Source organism: Dromiciops gliroides, chromosome 3, assembly GCF_019393635.1.
Source record: "Dromiciops gliroides isolate mDroGli1 chromosome 3, mDroGli1.pri, whole genome shotgun sequence".
Classification (NCBI taxonomy): domain Eukaryota; kingdom Metazoa; phylum Chordata; class Mammalia; order Microbiotheria; family Microbiotheriidae; genus Dromiciops; species Dromiciops gliroides.
The window spans coordinates 650,693,126-650,718,092 of record NC_057863.1 but is presented as its reverse complement, the minus strand read 5'-3'; the positions used below and the strand labels follow the sequence as shown (position 1 = coordinate 650,718,092).

Sequence of the window (24,967 nt, the reverse complement as noted above, 5' to 3'; positions counted from 1 at the left end):
ACAGTTCAAATCCGGCCTCAGACACTTGACACTTACTAGCTGTGTGACCCTGGGCAAGTCATTTAACCCTCATTGACTCACAAAAATAAATGTAATCCCCCAAGAAAGCATGATAGGTGTATGGGGGGTTCAGGAAGGACTAGCAGCTTTGAGGTGAGGGCTGTCGAGCCCTTTTAAGAGATGTTCATTCACCTTTGGTGTCCACCTTTCACCCAATCTCACCTGTGTTTCCAAGAAGCTGCAGTATGCACAGTGGCCACACGCTGGTAAAACTATCTGGGCACACAGGCTAAATCAGGTTAAGGGTAACAGAGAGGCTTCCAACCTTTGGTGATTTGGGAGATGTCTTCCCCAAGCATGTGAAGACTTTCCCCAGTGGCAGAATGAGCAGATGAGAACAATTTGTTCCCAAGGCCATGAAGGTGGCTGAAGCTGGCACTATGGAGTGCTTAGAGCTTGGTCAGGCATTGACAATGCCAAGGTCATCTGCTGCATCCCAGGCCATCATGGGTAATCTTGACTTTTGTCTTGCCACTAGACTTATCAAGGACTCCAGGAGAGTCAGTGACACTGATGACTTTGTGTAACTTTGCCTCACTTAAATCTAATTCATGCATAAGTCAAGACATCACCCCATAATGTCATTGGTCCTCTTCAAAAACAAAGGACAAGCAACGATAGGATAGTATTTCAAGTTATTATTTGGCAATGCCCATGTGAGTCTTTAGGTTTTAAGCGTTTCTTTTGTAGTAAAGGAAATAAATAGCTTCCCAATTCCTCACCTACTTTGTACATTGGATATCCTTTCTAGATCACACCCCATGGGGGGCAGCTAGGTGGTACAGTGGATAAACCACTGGCCCCAGATTCAGGAGGACCTGAGTTCAAATTTGACCTCAGACACTTGACACTTACTAGCTGTGTGACCCTGGGCAAGTCACTTAACCCTCATTGCCCAGCCAAAAACAAAACAAAACAAAAAAGAACACACCCCATGAATCCTTTTTAATATGAACCATTTTCCCTGGGACTCCAAGGGATATAATGAGCCAGAGATTGTAAGAATAGCCTGACACTCCCTCTTTGGGACCAAACTCTACCAAGACTGATGCTAATGCAAGTGAGCCCAGAACAGGAGTCTCTTAGTGGGAGAGGGTACTCCGCCATCTAGGTTGTGACTTTTTCAAAAGTGTAAGTTGAGGACCTGTGCTTGGGTGTGGGGGCGGGGAGGATCAGATGGTTGGAGAAGAAAGGAAGAGGTTTGGAACAACCACTGTGGGAAGGGGCATTTAGAAAACTCATCAGGGAAGAACAAAAGGATTACTTTGTAGCAGTGAGGTCCCAGATGAGGTTAGGTAACATAAATATATTGGCGGACCCTGTCAGCATAGCTGGCTGTATGATTTCTTCCAATGGGGTATAGGGACACAGAAGTGGGATCAGAGAAGACAGTTGGGGAAGTAAGCTAACTCAGACTTATGGATTAATAAGCCATGCATAGTATTAGAATTTGCGGTAAAGGGATTCAGAAGTAGAGGCCAGTGTAAGTAAGTGTTGGTTAAATACCAAATGAAAAAGTAGGGGGCAGCTAGGTGGCTCAGTGGATAAAGCACTAGCCCTAGATTCAGGAGTTCAAATTCAGCCTCAGACACTTGACACTTATTAGCTGTGTGACCCTGGGCAAGTCATTTAACCCCCATTGCCCCGCAAAAGAAAAAAAGAAAGAAAGAAAAGAAAAGAAAAAAGAAAGAAAAAGTAGTGATGGACTGGATGACATTGCAGCCCCTTCCAACTTCATATACTGATCCTATGATTGATCCAGAAGCCAGTAGACAGTCATAACCAGGATCTCTGTGTTTTTGAGAGACAAGAGGTGGCATGTGCCAGGTGGCTCAAGCCGCCACCACCATCCCATGCTACTTCCCCTCTGACTCTGGTGGAGACAGCCCAAAACCAAGAGTTGAAGATACCTGGGAATATCATCGCCTCCTCCTGACACACAGCACCAGCCCTATAGAAGTATGCATAGCATGGTTTCACATATATTTATAAATCTGTCAAATGGTGGTCTTCTCTAGTGAGACATGAGGACAGAAGGAGACAGTTCAGAACTTAAAATGTAACCAAAAAAAATAAATTTTAATTTTCAAAAAGATCAAACCATTCAAATGAAGAGATATGAGGGGATACTCCCCACTCACCTCTTCATGAAAGTGGGAAGTCCACAGGTGCTAGTCATTATACATTTCCAGACTTTTTTTGAGGTATTGATCAGTTTTACTGATTTTCTTTCTCTCCAAAAATACTATTTATCATTTGGGAAGGATGGGGAAGATATTTGGGATAGCTATGATAATATGAGAACAGAAGATATCAGTTAAAATGTATTTTTTAAAACATCATACCAGATTCCTTCATAAAGGAAAAACCATCGATAATTTTATTTAAAGTGCCTGTGATCAGCTAGGTGGCGCAGTAGATAAAGCACTGGCCCTGGATTCAGGAGGACCTGAGTTCAAATCTGGCCTCAGACACCTGACACTTACTAGCTGTGTGACCCTGGACAAGTCACTTAACCCCCATTGCCCCACAAAAAACAAAACAAAACAAAAAAAATAAATAAAGTGCCTGTAATTATCAATAACAATGAAGACATAAAACATGATATCTGCTCATGGTCATCTAGGTAGTACAGTGGATAGAGGTCTAGTTCTGGAGTCAGGATTTCTCAACTTCATGAGTTCAAATCTAACCTCAGACACTGACTAGCTATGTGACCCTGGGCAAGTCACTTCACTCTGTTTGCCTTAGTTTCCTCATCTGTAAAATGAACTGGAGAAGGGAATGGCAAACCCCTCCGGTATCTTCCCCCAGAAAATCTCCAATGAGGTCACAAAAAGTTGGACATGACAGAAAAAAACTAAATAATCCCACTGATTAAAGTTAATTGTTATTTCCATGGGGAATTTCTGTTTTGAGGTGGTGTTGTACCAGTCTTTGGGACACCACAGAGATTCCTAAATTAGATTCACAGCCATTCCAAAGAGTTCAACCTAACTGTACACACAGGAAAAAACAGAAACAAAGAACGTCCACTTTACAGTGAGCCAGTAATTTAATAAGGCATTTAATAAGCGCCAATCTTGTGCCAAACTCTGAGTATACAAAGAAAGGTTTAAAATTGTTCTTTCCCTCAAGGGATTCATGTTCTAATGGAGCAGAAAATACGTAAACAAATGTGTAAATATGTCAATAATTACATAGTCCCAGATAATCTTAGAGAAGAGGTACAACAGATTATGGGGGAGAGGGGGGATAAGGATGAGAAAGTCCTAGTGAAGCAGATGAGGCCTGAGCTGAACCTTGAAGGTGGCCAGGGAACCTAAGATGCAGAGGTAAAGAGAGAGTGAATTCCGGGCATGGCAGACAGCCAATGAAAAAGCATGGAGCTGGGAAACTTAGTCTCATGTGCAAAGGACAGCAAGAAAGACCAGTGTAGCCAGATCATAGAGTTCCTGGAAAGCAATAAAGTGTGAGAAGACTGGGAAGAAATGAAGGTGCCAAGTAACAAAGAGACAAATGCCTGGAGGTAATAGAGAGCCAAGGGAGCTCACCAAGCAGGGGGCTGATGTGGACAGACCAAAGCTGAAGAAAAGTCACATTGGCAAATGAGTGGGTGATGGATTCGAGTGAGGAGACTTCAGGCAGGGAGAATAATTAGAAGGCTACTACTGGGAGCAGCTAGGTGGTGCAATGGATAAAGCACCGGCCCTGGATTCAAGAGAACCTGAGTTCAAATCTGCCCCGAGACACTTGACACTTACTAGCTATGTGACCCTGGGCAAGTCACTTAACCTTCATTGCCCCACCAAAACAAAAAAAAAAAAAAGAAAGAAAAGAAAAAAAGGTCATTACAATAGTTCAAGAAAGAGGTGAAAAGGATGCTGATGGCTACGTGAAATATAGAAACAATATTATCAGCAACTTTTTGGATATGGAATGTAAGTGGCAGTAAAACAGAGCTCATGACTCTATAATTGGGAGGATGGTGGTATCCTTGGCAGTAATAGGGAAGTTCAGAAAAGAGAAATATTTGAGGGCCAAGATAATGTGTTCTATTATGAATATATTGAGTTTGTGATGCTAAGTTTGTGATCCTGTTCAAGATGCCCAAAAGGCAATTGGTGATTCAAGAAAGAGTGGGGGCAGCTAGGAGGCACAGTGGATAAAGCACCAGCCCCGGATTCAGGAGTACCTGAGTTCAAATCTGGCCTCAGACAATTGTCATTTACTAGCTGTGTGACCCTGGGCAAGTCACTTAACCCTCATTGCCCCGGCAAAACAAAACAAAACAAAACAGAAAGAGACTAGGCCTAGATATATAAATATGGGAATCTTCTGAGATAACCTAACCTATAGAAGTGGATGAAATCACGAAGTAAGAAAGTATCGGGTGGAATAGAGTGGAGGACCCAGAACAAAGTTCTGGAAGACACTTATGCAGTCTCTGATATATATTAATGAGGAACTGCCCCATCTCATCCCACTACACCTCCCTTTCATAAAGGCTTTAGAGCATTCATGAAATTGAACAAGCATATAAAATGTCAAAACAGATGATCTGTCCATCTCTTCCCTGGTGGCAATTAAGGCAAGAACTACATTGGGCCATCAAGCAGAAAGGAGATGCATGGGGGAGACCTCTCTCCCACTCAGGTACCACATGACCACGAATGGCATGGAGTCTCCTCCACGCTTATTCTTTCCTGATATTAGGCAAAGAAATATCCAGCCGCAGAACAGACCAGGTCATGACCTTGTAAAGTTCAAAAATTCAGAAGAGCTATCAAAGGTCCAGCAAGTAAGTAACAGAGTTCAGCAGGTATCCATAGCAACCAGGTCAGGTGATAAGTCCAGTAAGGTTACCACATAGCAGCCAAGCAACCTTCTTGAGCCAGCCCAGCTGACCAAGAGAAAAATTTGTTCATCAGCCATACCATCCCCAGAAGTGAATTTGGTCAGGACTTCTCAAAGGGAGAAAAGGATTCCTAGAACCAAAAAGTACATGCCCCCCCACCCCTGTTTCATAGAGGCCACTTTAAGTTTGAGTCCACTCTCCCTAGGGACCAAATGGGCATATAGAGGGAAGGATATGTCTGCTGGTTTGAGGGAATGTTTTTGTCCTTTAGACCTTATTAAACATTCTTAGTAAAGAATCCCTCAATGTAAATAAATCCCTGTGTAAAAAGCTAATTGATAGGGGCAGCTGGGTGGTGCAGTGGATAAAGCACTGGCCCTGGATTCAGAAGGACCTGAGTTCAAATCCAGCCTCAAGTACTTGACACTTACTAGCTGTGTGACCCTGGGCAAGTCACTTAACCCTCATTGCCTCAGGAAAGAAAGAAAGAAAGAAAGAAAGAAAGAAAGAAAGAAAGAAAGAAAGAAAGAAAGAAAGAAAGAAAGAAAGAAAGGAAGGAAGGAAGGAAGGAAGGAAGGAAGGAAGGAAGAAAGAAAGAAAGAAAGAAAGAAAGAAAGAAAGAAAGAAAGAAAGAAAGAAAGAAAGAAAGAAAGAAAGAAAGAAAGAAAGAAAGAAAGAAAGAAAGAAAGAAAGAAAGAAAGAAAGAAAGAAAGAAAGAAAGAAAGAAAATGACAGGCCCTGCCCTCAAGGAGTTCACAATCTAATCATCTTAATAACTACAAATATTATCTTATTTGTTCCGCACACACACAAAAAAAAAACCAGAGGTGGGTGCTACCACTGTCTCCATTTTACAGTTGAGGAAATTGAGGCACACAGAGGTTTTGTCCAGGGTCATATCTGTCTAAGGCAAGATTTGAACTCGGGTCTTCCTGACTCTTCTACCCACTGCATCATCTCCTGCTTGCCTTACTATGAGATCTTTGTTGATTGCATGTCCATAAGTTAATTTTTTTTTCCTGCTGGTCTAGAAACCCGAAGGAATTATCTTCCAAGTGCTTAATCCTTTTTGGAGCCCCACGTGTGTTTGTGCTTTCCCTAACCCTGTTTTCTGTCAACTTGAGAGTTGGGAATTCCATTTGGATTATCCTTGCAATGGCAGGAATCCATCTGGGAATTTCGGGGTCCCCTTTTATAGGGATCCAGAGGAAATTTGCCTGGACCTAAGAAGATCACCTATGGCACAGGGACCCCTGGAGAAATTTCTTTTTTTTTTTCTTCAGAATATATTTTTTTTTTGCTCATGGAACTTCCAATATGCTCTGTATAAGAAAGGAAGCATAAAGATTTTGTCTGAACGCCCAGTTGGATTCCCTGTGTATTTCATGGTTTCCTGGAGAAAATGTGGGATGCCTTATGTTGTTTCAGGAACCCAGGGGAATGTTACAGGACTATACCAGGTCTATGAGTGTGGGTCTAGGGCAGGGGAGAGGAGTAGTATGAGACAAAGAAGAAGGTTCTCCACCCGGACCCATCATCCAGTCCCTCATTAATGTACTTATGTGAACAGCCCAAAGCGCTGATGCCTCAATAACTATTTGTTGTGCAAATAAGGCAGAGGGACAATGACCTGAGCTCAGAATCATCCCTGTCTCTCATGAGGATCTGTTGATTATTTTTTCATCTATCCTGGAATCAATCCAACCCACTCGGGTTAGATGTGGGTTTTCCTTTCTGGTGTCTCCTTGGATAAATTATATAAGGCTTTCATTGACCTCCCAGACTTCTCCTGAAACAGGAACCAATCTTTTCATTAAGCAATATTCTTCAGATGCCTAGAGAATTGACAGGTGAAGTGAATTTGCCAGAGCTACATAATCAGTATGTCTACACTGATATATGTCAGGGATGGTCCTTGCACCCAGGTCTTCCTAACTCCAGAGCCAGGCTGTTATCCACTCCAATTCTACAAGGCAGAGCCCCCTACCCTGGTGCCCACATTTCAGGGGAGTTCTTGGATGGGGGGAAATGACATCATTTTCACTAACCTCTCTAACTGAAATTGGGCAGTAAACATGATTTTCAGAAGGGTTCATAGTCTCTACAAGCCTGAAACACAAAAGGGCACACAAAAAGGGAAAGAAACTTTATAAATTGTAGAATAGATGCCAGTCTGTACTAGTGGAGGGGCCTTGCTCACCGGGAGTTTCCTGTATCAATGAAATCACAGAAATCACAAGTCTGAACAAAAATAACAGCAACAGCACTTCAGATGATGCTAAATGGTTGAGAATTATGGAACGCCACAATCTTGAAGAAAGAAAGAAAGAGAAAGAAAGAAAGAAAGAAAGAAAGAAAGAAAGAAAGAAAGAAAGAAAGAAAGAAAGAAGGAAGGAAGGAAGGAAGGAAGGAAGGAAGGAAGGAAGGAAGGAAGGAAGGAAGGAAGGAAGGAAGGAAGGAAGGAAGGAAGGAAGGAAGGAAGGAAGGAAGGAAGGAAGGAAGGAAGGAAGGATGGAAGGATGGAAGGAAGGGAAAGAGGAAGGAAGGATGGAAGGAAGGAAGGAAAAAGGAAGGAAGGAAGGAAGGAAGGAAGGAAGGAAGGAAGGAAGGAAGGAAGGAAGGGAAAGAGGAAGGAAGGATGGAAGGAAGGAAGGGAGGGAGGGAGGAAGGAAGGAAGGAAGGAAGGAAGGAAGGAAGGAAGGAAGGAAGGATGGAAGGAAGGAAGGAAAAAGAAGGAAGGAAGGGAAAGAGGAAGGAAGGAAGGGAGGGAGGGAGGAAGGAAGGAAGGGAAAGAGGAAGGAAGGGAGGGAGGGAGGGAGGAAGGAAGGAAGGAAGGAAGGAAGGAAGGAAGGAAGGAAGGAAGGAAGGAAGGAAGGAAGGAAGGAAGGGAGGGAGGGAGGGAGGGAGGAAGGAAGGAAGGAAGGAAGGAAGGAAGGAAGGAAGGAAGGAAGGAAGGAAGGAAGGAAGGAAGGAAGGAAGGAAGGAAGGAAGGAAGGAAGGAAGGAAGGGAGGGAGGGAGGGAGGGAGGAAGAAAGAAAGGAAGGGAGGAAGGAAGGAAGGAAGGGAGGGAGGAAGAAAGGAAGGAAGGAAGGAAGGAAGGAAGGAAGGAAGGAAGGAAGGAAGGAAGGAAGGAAGGAAGGAAGGAAGGAAGGAAGGAAGGAAGGGAGGGAGGGAGGGAGGGAGGGGAGGGAGGGAGGGAGGGAGGGAGGGAGGGAGGGAGGAAGGAAGGAAGGAAGGAAGGAAGGAAGGAAGGAAGGAAGGAAGGAAGGAAGGAAGGAAGGAAGGAAGGAAGGAAGGAAGGAAGGAAGGAAGGAAGGAAGGAAGGAAGGAAGGAAGGAGGCAAAGATGAAAAAAGGAAGGAAGGGAGAGAGGGAGGAAGAAACAAAAAAGCAAAATGTCTCCCATGCATATATAAATATCATTCAAAATCCCTTAAAAGATATGACATAAATAATCCCATTCAGTGATTCCCTGTATAAAAATCCCAAATAAAGCCTAGAACAGGAAGATGTTTGTTCAACAATGGTTTGCGGCTGCGATAGAGGAGATGCAGCATAGACATCAAGCTGAGGGATTCTCTGGGCCATGAGGACTTGGAGATGCTCCTATTTGCCAATGACTTTGTGTTGATATCATCAGGCCCTGGAATAGTACAGGGCCTCCAGGAAGAAATCTGTAATCGCTCAAAGAGTTTGGTCTGACCATCCGCACAGGAAAGACCAAGAGGATGAGGAAAATTTATTGCCCAGATTATGATATGTATTTGGACAAATAACCTATAGTTTGTCCATCATCACTGATATGTGCATGTACATATATGTGCATATATGTATACTTAAATATATAAATTGCATATATTTGTGGGTCTAGAGCAGGGAATATGTGTATATATTTATGTATATAAATGTATATGTATATTTATTTAAATATATAAATATGCATCTATTTATGTGTGTGCATGCATACATACATACATATATAACAGGAAACCAGAGGGATTTTACAGGACTATACCAGGTCTATGAGTGTGGGTCTGGAGCAGGTGAGAGGAGTAGTATTAGACAAAGGTGAATTCCCCATTAGGACCAATTGTCCATCCCTCATTAATGTACTTATGTGAATATATATGCGTGTGTATATATGTATACATGTATATTTGCATACATATACATAGACATACACCCATATATGGCTCCTAGATGGTTCAGTGGGTGAAGCCCTTGACCTGGAGACAGGAAGACCTAAGTTCCAACCTTGCCTCAGATACTACTAGATGTATGGCCCCGGACAACTCATATAACTTCTCTTGACCTCACCTTCCTGATCTGTAACATGGAGATGATAATAGCACCTACCTCACAGAGCTGCTGTGAGGCCCAAACAATACGACACATGTAAAACATTTGGAACACTTTAAATACGTATATCCGAGACAGTACAAATGGAGACCTTGGGGCCAAAATTGAACAGAAGGAAAAAAAAGACGATGATGGCCTCCAAGAAAGAGTAACTCTCCTTTGATGAGCCATTGGAATACCACAGGCATGAAATGACTGAGAGGGAGAATTACATCCAGGGAAGGCAATGAACAGGCATCTCATGGATGTGGCTGACTACAACACAGAGCTGATGAGGAGGATCTTCCAAGAAAAGAATTAAAAGGTATCACCAGGGAGTTTAGATAGAAAAAGAAGATGGGTCAGTCATGTGGCAAAGATGAGAAATGGCAAGCGGGCCTCAATGTCAGGAGAAATCAAGGGAGGACTCCAGCACGGGAGATGGACCCTGTGGCAAATTTATGGGAAGATATGGACCAGAGTCATCCAGGATGGGCGGACATGGATAGGTTGTGATCAAATCATGGGAGGGAATTTTCAAATCATTGAGATCACAAATCCATGCTGTAGGTTGCTTATTGATTTTCTTTTTTAAAATTTCACCCTAATAATAAGAGTTGTCCAAAAGTGGTATGGGATGGGTCAGAAAGCGGGTTATGGAGACAATGGGTTTCTCCTTTCAGGAAGTCTTCAAGCAAAGGTTGAATACCCACTTGTCTGAGAGCTTAGATGACATTCTTGTTCAAGTATAAGTTTGGACACTCGCTGGCTACTGAATTCTTTTCCAAAACTGAGATTCTTTAGTGGAGGTGAGGAGAGGCCGCTGGTTTTCTGATGTCCTCTCTGCCTCACCCCAAAAATAGAGTACCCAAAATTCAAAGGCAAAGTGACTTTCCTAGCAAATTAGGGATAAAACCATGACTGATCCCAAACTCTCTCGTTCCAAATCCAGTGCTCCACCTCCCTAGACCATTCAGGATGCAAGTGTTAGAATCCCTTGTCCATCATGTTAGATTGGCGTCTCCTCCCCCTTCTCCACTCCCACTCCATTGTCCCCATTCCCATGGTCTGGAAGTAGGTAGGTCAATATGTGTGTTCAGGAACTTGAAACAGAGGGATCTAGGACCTGAGGTGCTAAGAAGATCCTTTATAGAGCCAGCTAAGTAAGCCCCAGGAGAAAAGAACATCTTTGTCCACTGTCTTATGGGGCTGTAACCTCTTGTTCCATGGTATTGGTGGGAGTTGGAGTGTCCTATCTCTTAGGACTGCTGGGCACTATGGTCCCCTGTGTGGTGGGGCTGCTGGGAACTGTAGTTCTTTGTCCCATGGGGCTGCTGGGAGCTGTAGTGTCCTGTCCCAGGGGCTGATAGGAGCAATCGTCTCTCTACCTCAAAAGCTTCTGGGAGCTGTAGTCTCTACACCTTTTACTCACTCTATTCTCCCCCTGCCCCAGGTACTAGATGTGTGCCACACACCACCCCAAGTCCTAAAGTGGATGCCCTCAGGGCTTTGGTTTCCTTGTGCATAGAATGGGTGAGTTGGACTGGTGGCTACTAAAATCCCTCCTAGTCCCAAGCCTGTGACCTGGGACCCATCATCATCCCAGCCGTAAAGGGTGTCCTAGGGGACCAGCCGTAAGGAGGACTGTCTGCTCGGCTGGCTGGCCGAAGATCAATCAAGAAACCTTATTTCTCCACAGGCAGCTCTGCCTAGATCCAGGAAGGGAAAAAGCACTCTTCTGTCATAATTAATTACCTACAGATCCACCCCCTTGGAGAGGGAAGGGTGGTAAAGGAGCACTAACCTTATTGACCCAGCCAAGGCGCTGGGGAGGGGAGGGAGGAGCAGATAATATATGCACTTGAATTTCCTGGAAGACTCCTGACTGAGACAAGTGCCTCATACTCTCGAGAAGAATGTGAGAAAGGAAAGAAAAGAGAAGGGATGAGGAACCTGGAATAGAGGAAAGGAGAGAGGAGAAAAGGAACAGAGGAGAGAGAAAAGGGGGCGGGGGGGGGGGGAGAGAGGAAAGACAAGAGAAAGAAGAAAATAGGGAAGGGAAGGGAAAGGAAGGCAAGGCACAGCTAGGGAAAAGAAGGCAAGGAATGACAATAAAGAGAGAGAAGAGCGCAGTGGACAGAGCACCAGCCCTGGAGTCAGGAGAACCTGAGTTCAAATCCGGCCTCAGACACTTAACACTTACTAGCTGTGTGACCCTAGGCAAGTCACTTAACCCCAATTGCTTCACCAGAGAAAGACAGACAGACAGACAGAGAAAGAGAGAGAGAAGAGAATGGGGAAAAAACAAATACTTTTTTTTGTTGTTTTTTTTTGTTTTGTTTTTTTGAGGGGCCGTGGGGGTTAAGTGACTTGCCCAGGGTCACACAGTTAGTAAGTGTAAAGTGTCTGAAGCCGGATTTGAACTCAGGTACTTCTGAATCCGGGCCGGTGCTTTATCCACTTTGCTACCTAGCTGCCCCTAAACACAGTTTTTAATCCACACATAAGGATTCCGGTGAGCCTCATACTTAGTTTTCAAATGTAATGTTACCTATTTTTATTTATTTTGTTAAATATCTCCCAATTACATTTTTATGTGGTTCAGGCTGCACTCTGGAGAGTCCTAATGTTGGACACCTCTGAGGATATATGATAGGAGAGAAAAGACAAAAGAGAAAGGAAAGGAAATGGAAAAAAGAGGAGAAAGGGAAGGGGAGAGAGAAAAGAGAATGAGGAAAGAGAAAGGAGTGAGGAGAGGAATGATGGGGGAAAAGAAGGGAGAGAGAAAAAAGAGAGAAAGAGTATGGTGGTGAGAATAGAGATAGACAAGAGGAAGGGAGGGAAAAGAGGAGAGAGGGACAGAGGAAAGAGTGTGGCAGGACTAGAGAGGGGCAAAATTTGTTTGTTTTAAAAGATACATCCTTTACATCACAAAGCCCTCAGCTTGACTTCAATTCTTGGCAAAATTCTGGAAGGTCTAAGTTGGCAGACATCTGGAAAGAGACACGCCAAGCAGCAGGAAACAGTCTCTTTTCAAGATTAAATAATGCCAGATTGACTCCACTGCCTTTTTTGACAAGGTTTCCGAGGCTGGAAGAACAAGAGAATGTCAGGGATATGGTGTACATGGATTCCAGTGACACATTTGAAAGTCTCTCACATTACCCTGGTGGACAAGATGTCAAGATGAGAAGCAGACATGACAACTCTGTGAATTCACAATTGGTTGAATGATCAGATCCCAAAAGTGGTGATTAACAGATTGGTATCAATCTGGAGGGAAGAAGTTGTTATCATCACACAAGCATTTGTCCTTGGCCCTGTAAGAGTCAATGCTGCTTATCAATGACTTATATGAAGGTGTAGATGGCCTCTTTATCAGTTTTTCAGATGATAACGGCTTAACCAGAAATAGCTAACACCTTGGATGTCAGAATCAGGATAAGAAAGGGGAGGGAAGACTGGGCAGGCTAGGACAGAAATAGGATGAAAGTAATAGGATGAAATTTAATAGAAATATAAAGTTTGGGGGCAGCTAGGTGGCACAGTGGATAAAGCACCGGCCCTGGATTGAGGAAGACCCGAGTTCAAATTTGGCCTTAGACACTTGACACTATGTGACCCTGGGCAAGTCACTTGACCCTCATTGCCCCACACAGAAAAAAAGAAAAAAAGAAAAGAAACAAAGTTTGACACGAGTTGAAGAATCAACCACATACATACAGATTGATCTGGAGGTTTTCAGGGACTGCAAGCACAACCTAAGTCAGTCATGGGATCGGGCAGCCCCCAAGAGCTAATGCAAACCCAGGTTACATGGAGTGACAAAAAGCATCCCCAAAAAAGGCAGGGGGAGTCAGAGCCCCATCATCTTCTGCTGTGATGAGACCTAACGGTCATTGCTTGTTCCTCATAAGCAATACTCTGTCTGTGCCTGTATGTCTCACTTGCCTAGAATGTATTCTCTTGGAATTCCTGCTTTCTTTCAAAGCTCAGTCCAAGTAACCCCTTCTCAGTGAAGCCTTTTCTGGTGCTCCCCCTTCTGCAAGTTGCTACCATTCTTCCTCCCCAAACCACCATTTTGCATATATTCTCTCTACATATTTATACATGGAAACCTTGAGTTCCCTGATAGCAGCTCCCTGAGGACAAAAACTGTTTTTCTCTGTGTATTCATTCCTAGCACAGTGCCCAGCACATAGTAGGTTCTTAATAAATGCTTTTTAAATTTATTGGCATAAACATAGGAATGCCCATTATTAGTATTTATTAATATATCCTATTAATGAAATTATGATAATGACAATACTGATGTTACTGCTTCTGGAGGAGGAAGAGGCAGCCTGGTCTAGTTGTTAAGAGAGCTAGCTTTGGAATGAGGGTGACCTGGGTCCCACTCCCACCTCCAACTGGTTGTGTGACCCTAGCAAAGTCACATACTTTCTCAGGGACCCAGATAGTTTTCTAAGAGGAAGTTGCAAAGAAGGTGTTGCAAAGAAGGTGCTACTCTACATTAGCAGGAAAAGTTTCCTCACTAGTTGCTGCCTACCTTGATAAAAATCAGTCAGAGATAATAAAAATAAGAATATCAACCTCTCCCAGCCTCAGTTTCTTCATCTGCACCTGTTGTCATGCCAACCTCACAGATTTGCTGGCAAGATCAAAGGAGATAAAGGATGGAAAGCACTTTTTGAGCCTTAAGGCCACAGAAATGTCAGTCATTAATGAGCATTCACAGTCTTCTCTGAAGGGCTCTCTAGGGGAAGGGGGTTTAAACCTGTTCTACCTGGCCCCAGGGGAATGAACCCAGATCCACAGGAAAAGGGGGAAAGGGAGTCATGGATTTGGTTTGATTACAAAGGAAAAGTCAGCAATTAGACTTGTCCACCCGGGGAATGGATTGGTTGCCTGGGGGGAAAAGGGACCTTAGTGATGGAGTACTTCAAGGAGAGCCTGGACGGCCAGTGGTCAGAGATATTCTACAGGGGATTCCTGCTTAGGTCTGGGCTGGACTAGATGGCGTCTGACGTCCTCTTCAGCTCTGAGAATCTACGAGACGAGTGGGAAGAGAGAGAAAGGAGAAAGGGAGAAGAGGAGAAAGGGGGGGGGAGAGTGGGAGAGAAAGGAGAGAGGAGAGGAAGGGAGAGAGGAACGGAGAGGAGCCAGGGAAGGGGGGTGACGGAGAGGGAAACAGGAAAACGGGAAAGAGGAGAGGGGAGAGGGAGACAGGGAGAGGGGAGGGGCCAGGAAAGGGAAAGACAGGGAGAGGGAGACAGAGGGGAGGAAGAGAGGAGAGGAGGGCAGCTGGGAGAGAGGAAGAGGACAGAGGCAAAATCAAGAGGAGAAAGGAGTGTGGAAGCTAAGGGAGAGGAGAGAGGAGAGGAGAGGAGAGAGAAAGGAGATGAAAGAGGAGAGAGGAGTGGAAAGGAAGCTTCCCCAGTCTTGCTCTCCTGCTCCTCCTTTGTTCCTTCTCCTCCTCCTCTGCGTCACGCCCCCATGGCCCTCCCCCTCCCCCTTTCCCTCCCCCTTCCAGGTCTCCTCTCCCCCTCCCCCTCTCCCGCTCCTCTCCCTCCTCCCTCCCTCTCCCCGGCCTCCTCCCTCTCTCCCCCTCCTCTCTCTCTCCCTGAGGCGGAATGGAATTTTTTTCCCTGGACCGCGGCCAGGAACTAGGGGGGAGGCCGGGCAGGGCCGGGCAGGGGCCGGGGCCGGTCGGGGCCCACCGGCGGGAGGGAGAGAGAGACACACACACACAGAAAGAGAAAGAGAGAGAGAGAGAGAGAGAGAGAGAGAGAGAGAGAGAGAGAGAGAGAGAGAGAGAGAGAGAGAGAGAGAGAGAGAGAGAGAGAGAGAAGCAGCGAGGGAAAGAGGGGGAGGGAGGGACGGGCTGGGGGCAGGGCTGGGGGTTCCGCTGTGCGGGTCCCGGAGCGTGGGGAGGGAGAGACACACACAGGGAGGGAGACAGCAAGAGAGGGAGGGAGGAAGGGAGAGAGGAGACAAGGGAGGGGGAGAGAGAGAGAGAGAGAGAGAGAGAGAGAGAGAGAGAGAGAGAGAGAGAGAGAGAGAGAGAGAGAGAGAGAGAGAGAGAAACCGACCATGGAGGAGAGAGAGAAACGAAGACAGAGGAGGCAGAGACAGAGGGAGGGAGGGAGGGAAAGGGAAGGAGGAGGAGGGAGGGAGGGGGGATGGAGAGAAAGGAGGGGGAGAGACATAGAGACGAACGGAGAGATTCAAGAGGCTGAGAAACCCGGAGAGAGGGAGATCCGAGACTTAAGAGACTGAGAGACAGACTCAGAGGCGCACAGAGGAAGGAAAGCCCTAAGACAGAAAGAGACTCCGAGGCACTGGCAGACTGAGAGCTGAGCCACAGATTCCAAGGCAGGGATGGAGAAGGAGGCGAAGGGACAAGCCGCCCTCCGGCCAGAAGGATCGCAACCCACGAATCGGAGGGGGGCTGGCCAAGGGCAGAGGGTGCAGCCCCAGCCAGGCGGACCCGGGGAGGGGCCGAAGGGCCGCAGGTGCTGGGGAAGGTGAGTCGGGAGGCTCCCCCGGGCCCAGGGTGGGGGGAGAAGGCGGCCCTAGGATTCCTGGCCCATCCCTGGAAAGATGGAGACTGGGGTGGGGGCGGCGGCAACAGGGTGGAGGGTGGGGGCCAGGGCTGGATCCCAGCCGACCCCTGGGCAGGGCTCCTCCCGGGGTGGAGGCGGGGGGGCGGGGGGCGGATGATGAGAACCTGGATTTTCGAGGGGGACGAAGGCTGAAGGGATAGTCAGGACGCCTGGGTCCCCACGGGGGTGGGGGAAATCAGGCCGCCTGAGTCACTGAGGGGGGCGGGGGCCTGGGACCTGGGAGGAGGGAAGGGAAGGCGGTTCGCTAAGGGAGCTCCCGGCACTCGGAGAGTTAACGTCTGGCAGGGCGGCGGGAGGGGAGGAGGGGGAGGGGCGGGGTCGGGGGCTGCCCGCATTAAGGGGTCAAGGGTGAGCGAGGCGGCCCGGGGGGCTGTCTGGGCTGCCAGACAGGCCGGGGTCAGCGGCTGGGGCAGGGGCTGTCTGTCGAGGGAGGGTACTTGAGCATCCGGGCCCCCAGCCCCCGCCCCCTTAAGAACCCAGACGTCCTGATTCCCCCATTCCGCTATCCCTCGGGGACCAGGCATCCCGATCTCCTAGTCCCTGGGCCTTCGGGGACCTAGGAGTCCAGATCTCCCAATCCCCCATCCCTCGAGGACCCAGGAATCTTGAAACCCTAGTCCTTGGCCTCTCTGGGACCCAGGCGTCCTGATCTTTCACCGCCTGCAGCCTCTCAAGAGACTCGGGCATCCAGATTCCCTCAGTCTCCTTCCCTCGCTCAAGGAAACTGGAGTCTTGAACCCAAACCCCAGATAACTCTCTGGAACCCAGGCTTCCGGATCACTCAGCTCCCCCACCCACCTATCTCCTCCCACCCCCTATCCGAGACCCAGTCACTCCTCCACCTCCCTGAGCCCAGCTGGAGTGCGGCTCTCGAGGGGTTAAGGGGGCGGTGCAGCCGCCAGTCCGGGTTGCCATGACGCCAGACTGTTTGGGCCTGCTCTCTGACCCCCAGGGGCTCCCTGGGGGCCGGGGCAGGGGAGGGGACCCAGGCTTGCTGCCCCCCAGCCCACAGTGGAAGCCATCCCTTTAGATTCAGGTTCTGAGACCGAGGGATGCCTGAGACTGCCCTGGGCCACAGATCTGGACACCTGGGTTCTGTCCTGATATGTGACCTTGGTCCAGGACCACCCGCTCCTTGAACCTCAGTTTCCCCTAGTGTGATGAGAGACTCCACTGCCTGGTTCATCTTCCTTTCTCCCCCCTCCCCCTCCTCTGGCCTGGGCCCAGAGCATGCTGGGATTCCAAGGCGGGCACAGGGCCAGAGGGGGGTGGTCCCAAAGCTAGGGCAGCTGTGCTGTTGCCTCGGACCCAGGTCGGACTCCGGGAAGGGAAACCTAGTTAGGGGACCCTCAGCCCAAGCCCAGGCAGAGCTTGGGATTGAAACAGAGAAATCACCAAACAGCGATAGACACAAAAAGACAGAAACCCAGAAGGAAACAGACCCACAAATTCGGACAAGAGACAGCCGGAAAGAAAGACTGAGAGACCAAGTGAAAAGGCTGGGGGGGAGGGGAGGGTAGAGAAGGTGTAGGTTTGAAAGGGAAAGAGGGAAGGAAAGAAGGAAGAAACAGAGGAGACAGACAGACAGACAGACAGACAGTGGATACAAAGAATCCTGCAAAACGTGAAGATAGAGAAAGCAATGTGAAAAAGAGACTTAGGGTCACCAGTTCTCTGGGTCAGTCTTCACTGCCTACCTCTTCTCTGCTCCCAGGCAATAAGCCAGTATTCCTAGGAGCCTGAAAAGATCAAGATGTTGGCCAGGTAGCCAAAGGCCCAGACAGGTAAGGATGCCCCACCCTGTTCCCCAAAAGAAGACTCCTCATCCCCCTCACAGCACAGAGAGGGGTAAGAACTACTTCTCTCATTCCCCAAATGGGGCAAGGGCTGGAGCATCAGGACACCTGGGTCCCTGAGGGGGGCAGGGGCGGGGGGATCAGGAAGCCTGGTTCCCTGAGAGGGGCAGGGGATGGGGAATCAGGACACCTGGGTCCCCGAGGGGGCAGGGGTTGTGGCCCAGGCACCTGGCTCCTGGGGGGGCCCATTCTGCAGCCTGGCACCCACCCGTAGATCCGACCTTGCGGGGCGCCGGCCACACACAAGCTCGAGTCTGTGGGTCTGTGTCGGGATTGGCATCACCGCCGGGCCCCCCTGCCAGCCTGGTCCAGCCCCCGCCCAGCCCGGCCCTGTCCGCCTCACGCGCTGCCCGGGCTGAGGTAGTAGGTTGTACAGTTGAGAAGGACACCTGTGGAGATAACTGTACGACTCACTAGCTTTCCCCGGGCTGTGCCCTGCACCGGAGGAGGAGGAGGGGAAGAGGGTTGGGGAGCTCCTGATGGAGGGAGGGGCCGATGGGAGGTGGGGAAATTGGGGGACTCCCTGGAGGCAGGGCCCTGTGCAGATTGTGCTGGGGGCCAGTGGCCTGCTGGGGGCCAGTAGCCAGGCAGCCCTGCCTCTCACAGCTCTGCCTCTCCCCCTGACTGGGCACTGGGGGAGACAGCATCGATGTCTCTGGGTACAGGGCTGTGCCTCTGGCTGTGTGTGTGTGTGTGTGTGTGTGTGTGTGTGTGTGTGTGTGTGTGTGTGTGTGTGTGTGTGTTTCTTTCCTTGTCTCTGTCTCTCTGCCTCCGCTCCCCTGCCCCCGCTGTCCTCTCGGTCCCTGAGACCCTTTAACCTGTGAAGACGTCCAGGGTCACAGGTGAGGTTCTTGGGAGCCAGGAGGCCGGCCCATCAACTGACAAGAGCCAGCATCCTCTGTACCCATGACCCTCTGACCTTGGCCTTCCTGATGACCCCAGCCTACAGCCCTCACCTTCAACTCCAGCCTCCAGCTCTGGAACCTGCTGGGGGATTTTTAGGACACCTGAGTCCCTGAGAGGTGCTTGAGTTGAAGGACACCTCATCCTTGGGGATGGGTGGGGCTGGGACGGAAGGGGGTTTCAGGGGGACACACACTTGGATCCCTCAGTGATGGAGATCCTGGGGGCCGAGTCCCCTCCCCCATGTTCCTTGATGACCTCACAAAGGTCTTCTCCTGCCCAGGCCTCAGCACCAGCTGGGTCCCCACAGGCCAGTCAAATGGCCCCCCTGGCCTTGGGCCTGGCCCTCAGACTGGTGGTGATGAGCCTCCCTGTGTCCTGGGGCTGCCTTCTCTGTTTCACCTCTGAGCCTGACCGGCAGCGACTCTGCCAGCTCTTCACAGGCCGGAAGAGCCGTCAGGGCTCTCAGTGTGAGGCCCGGCTGATGGAAGCCTTCCACGGCCTGACCCACACCCAGATAAGTGAGGAGCTCCCCAGGCCAGCTTAGCTCAGCAGCAAGCATCCCCAAGATCTCACCCATAGGATGCACCACCACCACCAAGAGATGTGCCCCTGAGAGAAATGCTCAAAGCCCTCAGGGATCAACGGCACCATATTTAGAGGCAACGGCCACTGTAGGGAGCCCCTAGTCCAATCCTTTTGTCTTTGAGAGGACAACAGGCCCGAAACGGGCACACGCTCATCCACCTAGAGCTGGTGGGGGCCTCCAAGGCCAGCTAGTCCAGTGTCCTCATTTTACAAATGAGAGAAATGAGGCCCAAGGAGGTAAAAAAAAAAAAAAACTTGGCTAAGGCCACACAGACGGCTAGTGAGCAGAGGCGGTGGTCACACCGAGAGCCTCTGATTCCCCACACAGCTCACTCCCCTCATCAGAGACCTGAAAGCTACCTGTGAGCACACAAGAAAGACCCCCAGCACTGTGCCACCTGTAATGGGCCCTGCCCCTATGCCTGGGTGGCCCTTCCCCCGTTTCTGCCAGGGCCCATTCACGCTGTAAACCAGTCCCCCCCCCCAACCCCGCACCCTCCCCTCCCCCACGCTGGGCCTTTCTGACCCCCACTCTCCAGGGGAAGTTTGGGATGCCCCCCAAAGCACATCATGGCTCTGAGTAGCTGAGAGCTCATTTCTCAGCCCATTCAGAACTGAGGAGTTCTTTCCCATCCCACCCCATGGTCTGGAGTCTGTGGTCCAGCTTCCATCCCCTTGCCACACACTCCCCTCCCCACTCCACCCCCAGATTATGCTGAGAGAGCCCGACTCCACGATGCCTTCACTCAGACCATCTTCACCCTGGAGGAGAAGGCTGCAGCCAAAGGTGAGTGTGGCCTCAGACCTCAGACCAGGGGATCAGGAAGGGGGTGGGGTTGCTGTGATCAAGTTGGAATAATGGGGACCTGGACCAAGAATAGAAAGAACAGGGCCTGTGGTCATGAGGGTGGGGAGGGGGAGTCTGTGATAAGGATGCTACTGAAGGGAGGGGACCTGTGGTAATGCTGGGGGCTGGGGGCTTATGACAGTGATCAATGTGATCATTCAGAGGGGGCAGGATAACATTGTGAAGAGGCCTGTTTTAACCATGGATAAAGAGGGAGAGGGCATGATAAGGTGGGAATGAGAGAGGGAACCCTTTTTAAGGATGTGATAATGAGGGAGAAGGAAATTGAGAAGGCATTAATAAAGGGCATATGATAATTTGGCAATCAGGGAATCCTTCCATCCTTCAGTGTTTGAAAAAATGTGGTAATGTGGGAGCAAGGGGACCTGACCTAACATTAAGAGTGAGTGGAGGGGCAGCTAGGTGGCACAGTGGATAAAGCACCGGCCCTGGAATCAGGAGTACCTGAGTTCAAATCTGGCCTCAGACACTTAACACTTACTAGCTGCATGACCCTTGGCAAGTCACTTAACCCCAATTGCCTCACTTTAAAAAAAAAAAAAAAGAGTGAGTGGAACTGGCCCTGGATTCAGGAGAACCTGAGTTCAAATCTGGCCTCAGACACTTAACACTTACTAGCTGTGTGACCCTGGGCAAGTCACTTAACCCCAATTGCCTCACCAAAAAGAAAAAAAAAAGAGTGAGTGGAACTGGCCCTGGATTCAGGAGAACCTGAGTTCAAATCTGGCCTCAGACACTTAACACTTACTAGCTGTGTGACCCTGGGCAAGTCACTTAACCCCAATTGCCTCACCAAAAAGAAAAAAAAAAGAGTGAGTGGAACTGGCCCTGGATTCAGGAGAACCTGAGTTCAAATCTGGCCTCAGACACTTAACACTTACTAGCTGTGTGACCCTGGGCAAGTCACTTAACCCCAATTGCCTCACCAAAAAGAAAAAAAAAAAGAGTGAGTGGAGCTCAAGCTTGGAGGTGAAACAGAGAAGGTAGCCCCAAGGAGATGGGAAGGGGGGGAAGAGGGTTGAGAGTAAAGAGGGCTAATTCTGGAAAGCACCCCAGAATCATAGATTTAGAGCTTCAAAAGGAAGTTGGGGGGGCCATCTGGTCTATAGTTGTTATCACATGGCAGTGATCTGAGATAACACTGCACTGAGGGGTGGAAGAAATGTTGGAAGGAAAGGGAGCTAAGGTACCAGCTCATGCCCAACTAACCTTATTTCCTTTTTTGACAGGATTACTAGACAAGTAGATCAATCAAGGGATCTAGTTTACCTAGATTTTAGCAAAGCATTTGACCCAAGGCTCTCATACTACTATCTCTCTGGACAAGATGAGGAGGTACCAGACATTGTCCAGTTACATCGATTTGGAAATGATTGAATGACTGGACCCAATGACTGGTTGGTTCCATTTTGGTTTGGAAGGAGGTTCCTACTGGAGTGCTACAGGCCTCCATGCCATTGGATGTTTCATCGATAAGCACCAAAGGCATGGAAAGCGTGCATACCCAATATTACAACTGATACAAACCTTCAAGGCACAGGCAGTCAATGAGCATCTGTTAAGTGTCTACTTTGTACCAGGCACTGTGTTAAGCTTCGGAGCTATAAAAGAATGGTGAAAGCCATTCCTTCTCTCAAGGAGTTCACAATCTAATGGGAGAAACAACTATGTACAGTCTGTAGACAGAATAAATTAGAAATAATCGACAGAAGAGAAGTACTAGAATTAAGGAGGATTTGAAAAGGCTTAGTTGGGAATTAAAGGAAACCAGAGAACCCAAAAAGCAGAGATGAGGGGGGTATGGGGGACAACCGGAGAAAATGTATGGAGTCACAAGGTAGAATATCTTGTTCAAGGAACAGCAAGGCAGCCATTGTTCCTGGACCAAAGAGTACATGGCAGGGTGTAAGGGAAGGGAATAAGTATTTATGTAGTGCCTATGGGATGCCAGATGCTGTGCTTATAGCATCTCATTTGATCCTCACAATCCTGGGAGGTAGGTGCTATTTTATTATCCTCATTTTACAGTTGAGAAAACTGAGGCAAGTTAGGAAGGGCTTTGAAAACCAAACCAAGAAGATTTTCTATTTGATTACTGGAAGTGATGGGGGGGGGGCTGGAGTTTATTGAATGGGAAGGTGGGGTGAGAAGAGGGTAACCTAGTCAACCCTGAATTTTGGGAAAATCACTTTGACATCTGGAGGATGGACTAAAGTGGAGAGAGATTTGAATCAGGCAGACGAAGCAACAGGCTATTGCAATAGTGCCGGTGAGGGTCTGTGCCAGCGTTGTGATAGTGTCAGAAGAGAGGAGGGAGTGTACTTGAGAGATGTTGCAAAGATGAAATCAACAGGCATTATTAGCAGTTGATTGGATAGTAGGTAGGGGGTGAGAGAGATAGTGAAGAGTCTAGGATGACTAAGATGGTGGTGCCCTTGATAGTAATTGGAAAGCATTATTTTTTTTTTTTTTTGCGGGACAATAAGCGTCAAGTGACTTACCCAAGGTCACACAGCTAGTAAGTGTCAAGCGCCCGAGGCCAGATTTGAACTCAGGTCCTCCTGAATCTAGGGCCGGTGCTTTATCTACTGTGCCACCTACCTTCCCCAACCCTTGATAGTAATTGGGAAGTTTGGTTTGGGGAGAAAAATAATGAGTTCAAGGGTTTTTTTATGAGTTCAGTTTTAAACATGTTGAGTTTAAAATGGTTACAAGTCATCCAGTTTGAGATAGGCAGAAAGGTGAGAATGAGGAGTGGCAGAGAGGTTAGGGCTGGATAAATAGAATTAAGATAGGTCTTAGCAGAGAGATGATAATTTAATTTATGGGAGCTGTTGAATTACCAAGTGAAATAGTTTGGAGAAAGAAGAGAAGAGGCCCCACAAGGAATACTCACAGATAACGTGATGGTGTGATCTCAGTGGAGATGCAGCCAAGGGGACAAGGAGTGGTCAGATATGTAGGGAGAGAACATGATGTCCTAAAAACCTAGAAAAAGAAAATGAGAATCTCAAAGAGAAGAGAGTGATTGGCAGTGAAGAGGCTACAGAGAGATCAAGAAGGGTGAGGATCCAGAGAGCTGCAGGGTTGAAGCCAGTTTGGTGAAATTGAGTAAGAATAAATGTAAAGTCCGTCCCTTGACTTCAAACATTCAATTTCACAAGTTGAATAAGATGGAGGAAGGATGGCTTTACTGAAAAATGTTTGGGGTAATATCCGTGTACAAGCTCAGTGTGAGTCAGCATAGAAAGAGAGAGACAGAGAGAGAGAGAGATTTAAAAGCTTAAAACCAGTGAGATCTTTAGGCTATGTTAACAGAGGCATAGCATCCAGGAGTGTCCTTCTTGGATGTGGTAACCCTGCTGTCTTCTGCCTTGGTCCAACCTCATCCGAAGTCCTGAACTCAGCCATGGGCACCACAGTTCAGGAAGCATGTCGATAGACAAATAGGGAACAGAGGGGTCATGATGGTGATCCCTCCCCCAACAAGGTACCTGGGGAACCACAAGAAAGACACCCCAACTTCTACTATATAACCTCCTAACTCCAACCCAATTGACTTACATTGTCCAGCATTACCCTGGAATGAGGTAGTCTGCCAATATGGCAAAGGAACTTCAGTCCATATCCCAAGACAATCATTTAAAAGAACTAGGGACCTTGAATCTGGTTCAGAAGAGACCACTCAGGGAGGGCATGACTGTCTCCAAGTATTTGAAGGACCATCATCCAGGGGAAGGGGTGTTAGCCTCATGCTAATTGACCCTGGCAGGCAGATGTAGGAACCTTGCTTGAAGTTACAAAGAGGCCAATTTGATGTCAGGGGAAAGTTTCTAATGATCTTTCTGTCCCAAAGTGAAATTGGGTTCTTCTAGAGGGCATGAGTTCCCCCCTCCCTAGAGGTATTCAAGCAAAGGCTTTTCATGGATGCTATAATAGAGGGATTCTGATCAAGGTGTAAGTTCAACTAGATGACTGGCAAGGCTTTTCCAAATCTTATCTCCTGTGATTCTACAGAGCGTGATAGTGATGGAATAGAGAGAAACTAGTCCAGTAAGTGATAAAGGAGCAGTAACAAAGAAGGGCCCATGACAGTGATGCACTGAAGGGGCCTGCTTTAATGATCAATTGAGGGGGAATTTGATTATGTGAGCAGAAGTTGAGGAGAGAGAGGGCAGGGAGGCCTGTGATGATATGGAGGTGAGCGTGAATGTGTTCATGTGGGAGAGAGGGAGATGTGACAATTCAGGGGTGATGAGGATATTAAAGGAATCACAAAAATCATTCAGTCCAGCACTGGAATAATGTTTAAATGAAGGGGGCTTTGAATAGTATCTGAGTGAAGAGGGTATGTTAATGTGAGTGGGAGGGACATTGTTTTAATGATGTAGTGAAAGTGGACATGATAATGTTGGAGATAAGGGTTCTTTAATAATGATAGCATGGTGTAGATGATAACGAAGAGGTTAATGTGATAATATTGGATTGGGGTAGGGCTCTTTTCATGTTGAATATAGAAGGGATTTGATAGTGATGGAATGAGGGAATCCTGAAAGCTAGAGCTTGTGTATGACAACAGTGGAGTAAGGAGGAGGAATGGGATAATGAAGGAGCAAGGGAATCTGTTTTAACTATTGATTTAGGGGACCTATTTCTTATTGATTTGGGGGACCTGTTTTAATAATTGGGGGACTTGATTTACTGTTAAAGTGAAGCTGGCCTTAAATAATGATTGAATGATAGTGGAAATAATGAAGGGGTAGGTAGGAGGTACTTGTGATATGTTGGGTAAGGAGGCCTCAACAATGGAGTCAGAAGAAACATGTCTGTGATGAGGCAGGCAGTTATGGGGGCGGGGTGACGATAGGTGG

The 24,967-nt window shown here is 47.9% G+C and overlaps 1 protein-coding gene across 1 annotated transcript in view; it reads left to right on the top strand.

Annotated features, from left to right (window-relative positions):
* The first annotated feature begins 18,841 nt into the window (after nucleotides 1-18,841).
* Nucleotides 18,842-24,967, top strand: part of SPACA6 (sperm acrosome associated 6) — a 38,680-nt gene continuing 32,554 nt past the window's right edge. Inside the window, 2 exon segments of the mRNA XM_043997269.1 lie at nucleotides 18,842-19,161; nucleotides 19,938-20,015. Coding sequence (XP_043853204.1) covers nucleotides 18,852-19,161; nucleotides 19,938-20,015 — 388 coding nt within the window. The 5' untranslated portion in view covers nucleotides 18,842-18,851.